Source organism: Sinocyclocheilus anshuiensis, unplaced genomic scaffold, assembly GCF_001515605.1.
Source record: "Sinocyclocheilus anshuiensis isolate Anshui unplaced genomic scaffold, SAMN03320099.WGS_v1.1 scaffold598, whole genome shotgun sequence".
Lineage (NCBI taxonomy): Eukaryota > Metazoa > Chordata > Actinopteri > Cypriniformes > Cyprinidae > Sinocyclocheilus > Sinocyclocheilus anshuiensis.
The window spans coordinates 206,877-220,190 of record NW_015547660.1 but is presented as its reverse complement, the minus strand read 5'-3'; the positions used below and the strand labels follow the sequence as shown (position 1 = coordinate 220,190).

The 13,314-nt window shown below is 36.5% G+C and overlaps 1 protein-coding gene across 1 annotated transcript in view; it reads right to left on the bottom strand.

Moving 5' to 3' along the window:
- Positions 1-256: 256 nt before the first annotated feature.
- The window catches only part of LOC107702229 (otoferlin-like), a 42,381-nt gene continuing 29,323 nt past the window's right edge, over positions 257-13,314 (bottom strand). The window contains exons 26-40 of the mRNA XM_016504476.1: positions 11,305-11,375; positions 11,150-11,179; positions 10,887-11,018; positions 10,710-10,771; positions 10,201-10,282; positions 9,099-9,242; positions 8,444-8,499; positions 6,826-6,986; positions 6,542-6,684; positions 6,380-6,468; positions 6,202-6,300; positions 4,142-4,383; positions 3,861-4,039; positions 2,027-2,127; positions 257-437 (exon numbers count right to left, since the gene is read on the bottom strand). Coding sequence (XP_016359962.1) covers positions 257-437; positions 2,027-2,127; positions 3,861-4,039; positions 4,142-4,383; positions 6,202-6,300; positions 6,380-6,468; positions 6,542-6,684; positions 6,826-6,986; positions 8,444-8,499; positions 9,099-9,242; positions 10,201-10,282; positions 10,710-10,771; positions 10,887-11,018; positions 11,150-11,179; positions 11,305-11,375 — 1,772 coding nt within the window. The remainder of the gene's footprint in view (positions 438-2,026; positions 2,128-3,860; positions 4,040-4,141; positions 4,384-6,201; positions 6,301-6,379; positions 6,469-6,541; positions 6,685-6,825; positions 6,987-8,443; positions 8,500-9,098; positions 9,243-10,200; positions 10,283-10,709; positions 10,772-10,886; positions 11,019-11,149; positions 11,180-11,304; positions 11,376-13,314) is intronic.

The window sequence follows — 13,314 nt, the reverse complement described above, 5'->3', positions numbered from 1 at the left end:
AAAATGTGAAAAGCTGAAACACAATCTCCTGTCAGCGTTTGATGATCATCAATGACTTCATGTTCTCAGCAGGGCTTTGCTATTTAATAGTATGTTTATGATCATTCAGTTAAAGCAGGAATGATTTATTAATTTAACACAGATGAAAAACAATAAGTATGCATATGACTTCTCCAACAAACAAATAGATAACTTCAAAAAACAAGTGAAATAATATCGCAGAGATGCTGAATGTTGCAGGCATTGAGAAAGCTTTTCAAGCCCCTAGAAGCTTTTTCACCATGTAACCTGGCATACTGTACAGAAACAAGCCCAGCATCACTAATAACAACAGAACCACCACAATTTTGATGATTAGCCACTTGTAGTTGTTGCAGATTAGATAGCGGATTGCTTTGAGCGGACTGATGAACCACAGGAAGGTTGTGTCAGGACGGCTGGTGGGACAAAGAAAAACGTGTGGTAAAATCTGCGGCACAGCAGCGGGCGAATTTTAATTGTCAAAATCATTACGAATTGGGGATTTATTTTCAACTTATTCAGATGTGTGTACCGGGAGACATACTAATTATATGTGACCCTGGACCACAAAACCAGTCATGGGTATATTTGTAGAAATAGCCCAACCACACATGTGTATTAGTGTTCTCTTTGATCGTGGGAAATTTGAAGTGTGTGCGTCTTTCCACTCCGAAGATGGTAATAATTCCGGCGTAATAATCAATGAACTTTGCTGCCGTACCATGGGTGCCGCAGGCACAATGATATTACGCAGCGCCTGAAAATAGGCTAGCTTCCATCAACATAACCAACGTGACCACCTGCTTGCATTCCAGATTTTCAAATAGTTGTATCTCGAGCAAATATTGTCCGATCCTAATAAACCATTAATCAATGGAAAGCTTATTTATTCAGCTTTCATATTATGTATAAATCTTATTGTCATAAAATTGACCCTTATGACTGGTTTTGTGGTCCAGGGTCACATATTATTACAATGTCTGTGTGAATAGCATAACCAAATATAATGGTTTATGTCAGCACAGAAAGCTCTTCTTGAAACCACTCAATGCTCAACTCGATTTAAAGTGATTCAATAATTCTTTGAACGATTCTCTGATTCAAAATTTGAATTTCTTACAGTTGGAGAAGTTTTTTTATTTTATTTTTTAAGCTGAACAATTAACATTGTTATTATGCTCGTTTAGTGTTTTGATATCAAGGGTTGCCCAAAATTCATTGACCTTGTCCATTAGAAAAACCCCTATGGGTTCACCACTGATCTACTTTACACTTAAACAAGAACACATTAGCACTAACATTTTTCATCATTATATTGACTGCCTATACAAGTCTTCAGATAACTTACAAAACAAAAATGATTCAAATCTCAACATCTGAGAGATTCCATGTCTGTTCTGATCACAGGACACTTTTCACCAGATGTTTCCCAGACTCTTAGGTATGAACTGGTCTCCTTACCAGTTACTAAATTAAATTGGCAGCTACTTCTCAAGGTTTCTGGATAGTGGGTGAGGCAATGGTGAAATTATAATTATTAAGCAGGCTGATATTTGGGGTGAAACTATTTTCTTTAATAGAGAAAAACGAAGGAATATGGGAACTGGAAATTTTAAAGGAATATAATTAAATTTTGTTTTTTAAAAAGTACACATTAATGTAAGGCGGAGTATCATTCCTTTTCTGGGAGGTGCTACATCATGTCAGGAGAGATTTTGTTTAAACCTGTATTTTTGAAGAGTTTATTCGCAAAAACAGATAATTCTGTCTAAAGGATAACAAGAAGCTACCATCTATTTTATATGAAGCACTCTTTTAAAGAATTGGGTGATAAAATGTTTTCAGTATTCTAAATAAATGTTAATTAGATTTTTAAAAAGTGATTTAAAATGGTTAGTTCAATAAATTAATACTTTAATTTTTATACTTTAGTGAAAGTGAAAAATGGTTAGTGGCAAATGACTGAAGCCCTGAAGGTAGATGTAAAGACAAATGTTGCTCTTACTTGGGTTTCTCCAGAGGCTCTGGTTCATTGCGTCCTTCACCAACAGGACTCTTCTCGGCCTCCTCACCTGTCAGCAGGTGAAGCTCTGCTTCTACTTTCCCCTTAAGAGATTAAAGACATTGTTCAAACTATCAAAGCTGAACAGACAATGCTACAAGTGCACACTGATAGTTTAGGATGAGCCTTTTATTGTTAATAGATGTCAGATCATGCAAAAATGAAAATTCTGTAATTTAATTTGATTTTCTTCATAAAGGAAGATATTCTGATGAATGTTTAAAGCACTGTTGAAAGCGAAAGGTGCTTTTTTTTACTACCAAGCCCCAAAAAAGCATGGAAGTATGATTACAGTAGTCCATATGACATGCAGGAGGTCGCATGATCGTCATGTTTTAGCTGCTGTTCAGCATGTTGTGTATCATGTGACAGAGTTTAAAAATGCAGAAGTGTAAGATTTGAAATTTTAATGCTTGGCGGGGAGAATTTTCAGTGAATCATTTCATTTTGGTTTGGAAGAACAATAAATATTGGTGACACTTCAGTTTAAATTGATGTAGTTACACGTTAAATGTATCTTACTATAGTAATCTGAGTAAATTATGCATATTTACAGATAACCAACTCTAAACCAAACCTTAACCTAATTCTAATTTCATGTAGTTAAATAATATAGCTCGGTACTTACACTGTAGCACTACAAATGTGTAGCCTGAATATTGCACATATTGCAACAGTAGTCATATTTATATGTCAGCCATTGAAATTGCATTTAAATAGTCTTTGCACTAGTGTTGCTGTAATCACTTTCTGTAAATCTCCCTCCTCCTCCCCAGGACCACCTGTCTAGATACGCTTATGGGCGGTTTATGTTTGTCTGTTTGTGCAGCCGCAACTTAGATGCTCACGGCACGATTGTGTATATCTTATGCTGGTTTCCTTTCACGCTACATGACTGTTTAATGAAGTTGCTGTGGTTTGCACATTACATAACTAATTGGTGACTGGAGGTCACACAATATTTAACTTCGAAGAATCCCCGACTACTCTGTATCTGCCCTGCATCTTGCTCTCTCATTGGTTGTAGGTTGCCACCGATGTCAGTTCCAGTCAAAACACATTTCACACTGCAAGAGTCACAGCGGAGTCCAAATATTTAGCCTGCTAAATATTTTTTGGGGCTTTGGCAATGCATCAGCACTTCTCTCAGATTGTGCCTTTTAAACGTCATACTATGCGATCATCGCTTACGTGAACAAGCACTGATTTGCCTCTAATTTTGGGCTTTTGTCAGCGATCTACAGAAAGTGTTGGTGAGTGAAAATTGGGCATAAATTCATATGGTGCATACCCGGCAGCATGGTAAGTAGATTTATTTGTTTAGTCGCACAGTGCCACCTAGTGGTCAGGATGTATGAAACATTTATATTTTTGCTTATAACTTCTGAGTGGTTGGGCCAAAAATGACAAGACTGGTCTCTTTGGAGTTGAACTATACCTAATTTATCCCATGTCAGCCATTTTGGGCATTGACCATTTGGAATTTTGTCGCAAAAAATGCCATATTTTATGAATGCATTGGCTTATAATCACGAAACATCTCTATGTGTCATCGGCACCATGCCCTGAAGGTACTCGAAAAGTTTAGGGGCAGCGCCACCTTGTGATCAAAATTTATAATGACATTTAAAAAATGCTAATAGCTTTTGATTAACTTTGCCTATTGTCCTGAGACTGATCTTGATAGATACCTTGGATAATGTCGAGAATTGCAAATTTGTAACAACAAAAGGTATTAATTGTACATTATTAGTATATTGATGTGCAGGTCACTTACTGTAATTTCCAACTCATCATTTTCATCTCGGGCCACAAATGGCCACCAGCCTTTAATTCTCTTCTGTTTGAAGATGTTGACCATGGGCATGTCTTGCTCGTTAATCACCATGTCAATGGAGCACTGCTTCGCTGTCTTCGCACCACGAGGAAATCGATTCAGGTCTAGTTCAATTGCACCTGAAACAAAAACCAAACACACACGTGTCAGCATGAATGAAGGTCATTAAGACTGAGCCTGGATGTAAAATGACTTTACATCGTAAAAATACAACAGCACACCCAAGAAGTCGTCTGCAGAGAAGTGATCCGCATCCCACACTTGCAAATTCAGTCGCGCAGGAATTTTATACTCCGTCTCGTCCCAAGAAAACATGGACTCTTTCTTTGAGATGACGATTTTTTCTTCGGCCTGTAGGTAGTCGAAGGGGTAAACGAAGCGCCAGTTGAAATTGCCCTCTCCGGTCAGAGAGTGATAGTGGACGTCTGTGTCCTGCTTGTCTTCTTGTTGGCCTTTTAGCCATCTGTTGGTCACAAGTTACGTGAAAAGATATATCAAAATATACCTGTGCTACTTATGACTGCTTTTGTGCTCCAGGGTCACATATGTATTTGAGTCTCTTCTGTTCACCAATGCTGCATGTATTTGATCAAAAATACAGTAAAACAGTAATATTGTGAAATATTATTACATTTTAAAATGACTGTTACTCCAGTCTTCAGTGTCACATGATCCTTCAGAAATCATTCTAACTTGTAATAAAAATGTTGAGCAGCAAATCAACATATTAGAATAATTTATGTGACACTGAATTAATGATGCTGCAAATTCAGCTTTGATCACAGCAATCAATTACATTGTTACAATATATTCACATAGAAAACAATTATTTTAAATTGTAATAATAATTACACAATATTACAGATTTTTCAGTATTTTGGATCAAATGCATGCAGCATTTGCATGCAAAAAAAGATGTCTTTTAAAAACGTAACAAAAAATAAATACATTTTTTATATGTATGGCAGTACACTCAGCACTGGGTTGTATTTAACCCAGCATTTTTTAGAGTGTATATGTACTTATACAGTGCAGGGTAGATTTCTTACGAATTGTAGTCTGATTCCAAATTACATGATAAAAACTAGTCAGTAATGTAATCCACCGCATTACACATTTTTGGATATACTGTAATCAGACTACTGTTTGATTACTTTTGAACTAACTTGTTTATTACACTGATTTAAATGGGACAATCTTGTACCATATTAACAATATGAAGTGTTTTCATCAGTAGTTGATGCAATGTTGAAATGATGAGAAAACTGAATTGATTTTAGTAAATCCAGCATTCAGCTAATGCCACTGACAATAGCAAGACTATTATTATTCTGACTGACTTCAGCTCTCTCATGAATTCTCTCATCATAAACAACAAAGTGCAGATGTGCGTGCGATGTAAGTATAAGAGATTTATTCATCATACAGTGTAGATAGCTTCACAGATAATAACGGGAGTGTTTTTTAAAGTGCATAAACTCGCACCAGACTGAAGTCAGTTATGATGCTCTTTGGGAATGTAAATGTTCTTTGCTCGTTTTCTGTAGCTGCTTTCTGAATAACGGAGGAAATGCAAGCCTTGTAATGAGTAACTTAACAATGTTTCTATTAAACTGTTATCATGTTAAATACAACTTCAGTCATATTAAAAACAGTAGGCTTCTTTTAGCCTGATGCTGGAGTTTCACTTTCTGGCAATGAAACGAAGTAAATAAATTAGCATGATAATATAGTGTATCGGCGATCTGACGATAGACAACTCTAACCTGTACTTCATTTTTGAAATTTGATTATGTGATCAAGATTTGAATGAAAAAGATCCCATACCCTCTAACAAATATGTCACTGGATTTTTCCCCTGTGAAAATGTCATCGTCCTCCAGAACGACTTCGTCCGTGTTCCACACGATCACCCTGAGCTCAAATCTATCAATGACCAAAACATCGTCAGAATATAAAATATTCATCTGTATGTTGCTGAAGAATTTCACCAAGTGCTTCCTACTTCTTTGGCTTCCTTGGTGAAATATCGAGAGCGGGTCCAGGCGCAGGCATATCCTTCGGGAACATGTCCACCCACAACTCAATCCTTCCCTGCATCAGAAGAACTCACATTCATTAACGGCTCATTAACACCATTTCATTAGTTTCGGACATTATTCGTCTGATCGTGTGTATTTTAAAAGTACCTGTACTTAATTTTTGAAATCTGAATAGATCCAGATTACATGTAAACAGCTACTACCATATACAAATGATTTGAATGAAAAAGATCCCATACCCTCTAACAAATATGTCACTGGATTTTTCCCCTGTGAAAATGTCATCGTCCTCCAGAACGACTTCGTCCGTGTTCCACACGATCACCCTGAGCTCAAATCTATCAATGACCAAAACATCGTCAGAATATAAAATATTCATCTGTATGTTGCTGAAGAATTTCACCAAGTGCTTCCTACTTCTTTGGCTTCCTTGGTGAAATATCGAGAGCGGGTCCAGGCGCAGGCATATCCTTCGGGAACATGTCCACCCACAACTCAATCCTTCCCTGCATCAGAAGAACTCACATTCATTAACGGCTCATTAACACCATTTCATTAGTTTCGGACATTATTCCTGACCTGCTCCATCCCAGGTTTATCCGGATTCAGGAGAGGCCTCGTCTCCACGTGATCTGGGACGAGTTTGCAGCCGATCCTTGGCATATCTTCCCAGCGGTTTAGCACAGCAAGAGCCAGGTGCTCATCCGTCTGTTTCTTCAGTCCTGTCCGAAAAAAGCACGTGCATTTGTTTTTATGTGCTGCTTTCCAATGGGATCTCGTAACTCTGCAGTGAATGCATAATGCATATTTGATGCAATTAATGCAATAATGCCTTTCCAAATGCTTTTTGAAAATGTGCATACCATTTTCATCCTCAATTTCAGTCGGTCCCGTGTAAACTCTGTTCATCACTTTCACTCGTCCCCTGGGGCCGTACTGGGGTGGATCCATTTTTCCATCTTTGCAGAGTTTGGCAAGGATCTGCGTTGGCTTCATTGGGTCCCTCCACACATTATAGCCATGACTAAAGAAAAACGGTAAGAAACATGTTATCCCGCTAGTCCTGTTTGAAGCATTTAACAGCAATATTGCTACTTCTAGTTACTTCAGATCATGCCAGCATTTTTCAGTTTATAAAAATACTAATTATTAGTGTCATTTTAGTCACATGATTCTTTAGAAGTCTTTCTAATATGCTGATTTGCAGCTCAAGAAACATTTTATTACATATTATCAATGTTATAAACAGCTGTGCTGCTTCAAACTTTTAAATGGTTCTTTATGACAGTTTATGCAAAAATATTGACTAAAGAAAGTTAACATAAATTAGTACTTTTATTTAGCAAGGACATACTACATTGATTAAATGTGACAGTAAGTACATTTAGAATGTTAAAATTTCTTTGAAAAATGCTTTTTGGAAAATGTTACTTCTAGTTACCCCGGATCATGACATTTTTCCATTTGTAAAAATACTTACATTTATAAGATTTATTACAGTGTTATTTTGGTATCAATGAAATTCTATTTTAGTTTTTTATTAATATTTTAAATTCGTTTTTTATTTTTATTTTTGTTTTAGTCAATTGTGTGTTTTGCCATTTTATTCGTTTTTTTTTTAATATGTCTATTTTATTAATTTATATTTCAGTTGTAGTTATTTTAGGATGTTTTAGGACTAAATAAAAATGAGAAATGTTGAATTTAATTGTTTTTTTTTTAAAGATTTTTATATTTTCAGAATCAGAATCAGAATCAGAATGAGCTTTATTGCCAGGTATGTTTACACATACGAGGAGCAGAGTGTGAAAAATCCTTATTTGTCCGGGAGAGCAGAAGGAGTTCATCTGTTTTGTTGGGTAGAGAGCGGAGATTTGCCAGATGGATGTTAGGCAACGGCGTTCTGAATCCGCGCTGCAGAGAGCGGAGGTTCGCCAGATGGATGCTAGGCAACGGCGTCCTGAATCCACGCTGCCTGAGCTTCACGAGGGCGCCACCTCGCTTCCCCCGTCTGCGCATCCTGAAGCGCTTGATCAGCGCCGCAGCTCCCCCGATTACAATGTCCAGCAAAACATCAGAATAATCGAAAACCGGTGAAATATCGGGTGGTGTGTACTTCCGAAACTGATTGCAGGGATATAACTAAAGACCGGACAAACTAACAAAAACATAAAAACAACTGCGGAGCACGCCACGGAGGCAGCCATCAGCGTCGGCGCCATCTTAAAGATTTTATTTAATTTTATAACTAAAACTAAAACCATAAAACATTTAATTTCTTAAATAAACATTAACCTGAAAAAAGAAAAAAAGAAACAGCTTGTTCAGTTAGTTGCCAAGGCAAGGCTTTAACTTGAAATACTAAAATAACTAAAACTGAGAAAAAAAGAATACATAGTTACAAAACATAGTTAACCTAATAAAAATGACTGTAATGTGAGAGATTTTGTAATGTGTTTGAAAGAAGTGAGTATTACACACATTGCGTAGCTGGCACTGAGACCACAGGTTGGCCTGTGTTTGCTGTAGAAACGGTTCTCCAAAGTGCAGATAACATTTTATTAATTTTTTATCCCATGGGCGAAAACGGGCTTCCTTAGTTTTTTGAAAAGAACAAGCAACATTCAAAAGAAGTATTACAGGAACACAAAAAAATCTTACTTTTTTTTTTTTTAATTCTTAGTTTGAAGAAAATATCAGTCAATACTTCTAACATCAGTCAAAAAATTGACTAAATTTGGTAAATCTCCTGATCTTAAAAACCTAGTTTTGATTGAAATACTTTTGCTTACAGACTTAAATTTGTTGTATATACAACAATCCTGCCTATCGACATTGTTATTATCGCTAACTAAAATTAAAACTTTAAGTACTAAAATAACTACAACTGAAAAAAAAAATTAAAAATAGCTACTCTGAGCTCAAATAAAACATTAGTTTTGATTAGACTTGGTCACTACATAATTCCCATATTTCAGTTTGTGTTATTTTATACTTTCAGTGACATTACTATTAATCTAAAATGTATAAAACCGTAATTATAAAGCAAGAGTAGATTTGTCCAATTGAGAATATGGAGAAACAGCAAGTCAAACGCAAGAGAGAAGATGACGGCAAGCAATGAGTGACGACAAACCTTGAATTTGCCAATAAGTCTGTCTTCATCAGCTGCATTCTGCTCGACGTCAGCATCATCTGAACACTTGCCTCGATAAAGGTTAAAAGTGTGAAGCCAATCTTCAAAGGTGTTAAACTCATATTCAAGCTCTCTGCTGTACATCTGTGTAAGAAACAAGATTTCCCACATTATTTTACATCCACAAGGCATCCCATACGCTCTCCAAAGAGACACATGACGTAAAGTTTCATCTAGGCATTTCCTTTTGAAATGAACTTTTGCTGTAAAATGAATTTTTCACCCAACAATGAAAATGTGCTCGTCCTCGAGCCATCAAAGATGTAGATGAGTTTTGTAAAGGTGGTAGCCGCCCTAACACAAATAAACTATTTTAAAGAAAGTTTTCAGGTGCCAGACAGCATACATCTTGTTAAAATTAGCCCAGGATAGCCAGAAAAAGAAACCACCTGTTACAATTTTAATCACAAAAACAGTCAAAGGAAAACTCGGTTCACAAGGGATGATTTATTCTATAATGTCCATAAGAGAGAGAGAGAAAACAACTCTCTCAAGAGAGTTTTTCTCTGGAGTGGTGTGGATTATTGTGATGTTTTTATCAGCTGTTTGGACTCTCATTCTGACGGCACCCATTCACTGCAGAGGACCCACTAATGATGGAATGCTACATTTCTCCAAATCCGATGAAGAAATAAACTCATCCTGATCTTGGATGGCCTGAGGATCTAATGTTTTGGGTCAACTATTCCTTTAAATTCCTAACTAAAAAAATGTACCTTCAGCTCTTCAATTGTGTGCTTCTTCTTCTCTGGTACTCCTTGCCCAGGCATGGCTTTGTTCTTGTTTCCTTTTCCTCTCCTTTTCTTGGTCCCTTTCATATCAGAGGCATTTAGGAGCATATTTGGTAATCAGGGCAAAGAATCAAGGGTATACAAACTTCTGAACGGGATTGTTAATGTACTTTCAATTATTTTGGAATTTGAGGATTATATGTAAACATCCAAATCCGATGAAGAAATAAACTCATCCTGATCTTGGATGGCCTGAGGATCTAATGTTTTGGGTCAACTATTCCTTTAAATTCCTAACTAAAAAAATTTACCTTCAGCTCTTCAATTGTGTGCTTCTTCTTCTCTGGTACTCCTTGCCCAGGCATGGCTTTGTTCTTGTTTCCTTTTCCTCTCCTTTTCTTGGTCCCTTTCATATCAGAGGCATTTAGGAGCATATTTGGTAATCAGGGCAAAGAATCAAGGGTATACAAACTTCTGAACGGGATTGTTAATGTACTTTCAATTATTTTGGAATTTGAGGATTATATGTAAACATCTGTCAAATAGCTTTGTTTGGGCAGTAATAATAATAATAATAATAAAAAAAGATTTAAATTCTTCCATAGAAATTCATGTAGATATACTGCTTTACATAATGACTGTCTTATGCATTTAATTATATACGTATATCATATGCTAATATCAAAGTCCCTTAGAAGGCAAGTTGTTTCATATTACAAATGCACTTGCGCATCTATATTTAGTTGTCTATCTGATTAAGCATTTGCATATTTTACGAAAGTTAAAAGTTACACTAAATTTTGTCAAACATATTGTTGACTTACCCTCTCCAGAGTCAAAGTCTTCCTTTTCTTCAGCGTCTGCCTCGTGCGCTTTAATGGTCTAAATCGTTCATAAATAGTATAATAAAATCTTCTCGGTTCAAAAAACGGAACCATGCATTTTCAAGGCATCTTCTGGTGCGTGTAAAATAATTGCACTCTTCTATAGCTCTTACCTCTTTCAGTGTTTCAATCGAGGCAAAGTATTTGGACCACCAGTCCAGCATGCTTTCATCCAGCTCCTCCTCTTCCACCTCTTCACCCTTCTTCCGCTTCTTTTTCCCTTTCCCACCTTTCTCATCATCTGGCTGTCACAATGTTGAGGACACAGAATTCATTTTCACACATAAAACTAATGAATTTATGAATGCCAAAGTTATAAATGTTATAGGCATTGAACATAATAAGAAAGAAACAGATCTGACATCTGTCTACATACCATATCGACCTTAACCACAGCATCAGACGCCTGAAACAGATTCAGTCAAATGAGCAAGTTCAGAAAACCTGACAAAATTATGTCAATTACGCCTAAATGTTTGACTGATATAGTTAATAGACATATTTCAATTATTATTTTGTAGTGTTTCCTACTGAGTCGAGTTTGACCACTGTCTCGGTCTTCTTCACAGCTGGTTCTGGCTCTGTGTGGATCACAACCTCCTCTGTAGAGGAAAAAACATGTTAGTCATGCCTAGTATAGGTGAGAATAAAGAAATATATACATTATTTACAACTTTTGTTAACAACAGTTGTGCTGATTCATATTTTTGTGGATTCATTTAATTTTTTTGAAGATTCCTTGATGAATAAAAAAGTTAAAAAGAACAACATTTATTTGAAATAGAAACCTTTTGTAACACTATAAATGTTTTACTGTAATTTCTGATCAATTTAATGCATACTTGATGAAAAAAAAAACTTACATACTCCAAACTTTTGAAAAGTAGTATATCAGTTTCCACAAAAACTTTGATAATAATGAGAAATATTTATCGAGCAGCAAATCAGCATATTAGAATGATTTGTGAAGATCATGAGACACTGAAGACTGGAGTAATGATGCTGAAAATTCAGCTTTGATCACATTCACATAGAAAAAATATATTTTAAATGGTAACAATATATCAAAATTTTTGATCAAATAAATGCAGCATTGGTGAGAGACTTCTTTCAAACACATTACAAAAACTTCTGCAGTCCAAATTATCGGTTGTTGTGGATTGCACAAGTCATGAACTAAGTTCAAATACAGAGTTCTGGCATGAAACTCTAGATGGCGCAAGCCGATAGGTCCAACTTAATCTGACCTAATGACATCATTATCACATGTCACAGCTGATTGGTTCTTTCCTGTATCGGTAGCCAACGAGCTCGCTGCTCAACATTCAAATATATGATTATTGCTTACTGTAGCAGTTTGCAGCGTGCTTCAGAAACAGCGAAATCAACATTTAAGATAAGTGAATACTCTTCTAATCCATATCGCCGTGTGTATTGCGTGGTCTGCCTAATTGAATTCAAAAGTGAGCAACCATAATCAAGTTAAACTAAGTGTCATGTTAGCAGTTTGCAGCATTTAGCATCTTTGTTTATACAGCTGGAGCAAAATGCAGTTTAGAGCATATGTAATCGCTCTGAGGACACGCCGATAGTAACAGACATGAAATTAGATAAGCATTCTTGTGTATGCATTTCAACGGGGGTTCGCCATGTACATCGGTGATTATCCCAGTGTTCACGTTCGTTATTTCTAAGGTCGATGTTTTCATTGTGATGAGTGTGTGGTTGATTTCAGCTGCGCAGGGTCAGAAGCATGCGTTTATCGCAGTCATATCAACTGTTGCGGGAGACGCTGAAGATCACTATCTACGGCTGTAACGTCTCGGTTACGTATGGTAACCCTCGTTCCCTGAATTGCTGCTCAATATTCAAATACCTGGCTTTTGTTTGCTGTAGCAGTTGGTAGCGCACTTCAGAGCAGCCTAAAGCAACATCTAAGATAAGTGAATGCTCTTTTAATCCATATCGCTGTGTATATTTGTGTGGTCTGCCTAATTGAATAAAAAATGAGCAACCGTAAACAATTTTAAACTAAGTGTCATGTTAGCAGTTTGCATTGTTATGCAGCAGCGAAATATTAAGCATATTAGCAGCAGCATTTAGCATCTGTGTTTATACAGCTGGAGCAAAAGGCAGTTTAGAGCTTGTAATTGCTCTGAGGACACATTAATAGTAACGAATATGAAAACCGGTTAAATGAAATAAGCATTCTTGTGTATGCATTTCAACTGGGGTTCTCCATATACAGTACATCGGTGTAATCTCACTGTTCACGTTTGTAATTTCTAAGGTCGATGTTTTCATCGTGATGAGTGTGTGGTTGATTTCAGTTGCACGCAGCGCCAGAAGCACGCGCTTATCACAGTCATATCAACGATAGTGTTGCGGGAGAAGGGAATTAAGAGTTATCGCTATGGTTGTTGCAGTTCTGAGTGAAATGCATTATGGGTAGTGTAGTTCAGAGAAATGTGTTCGTGTGACGTGTGCTCTTGCTGTGCTGTGTAGTTCAGAAACGGAGAGAAAACTGATAGTCTGCTTTTA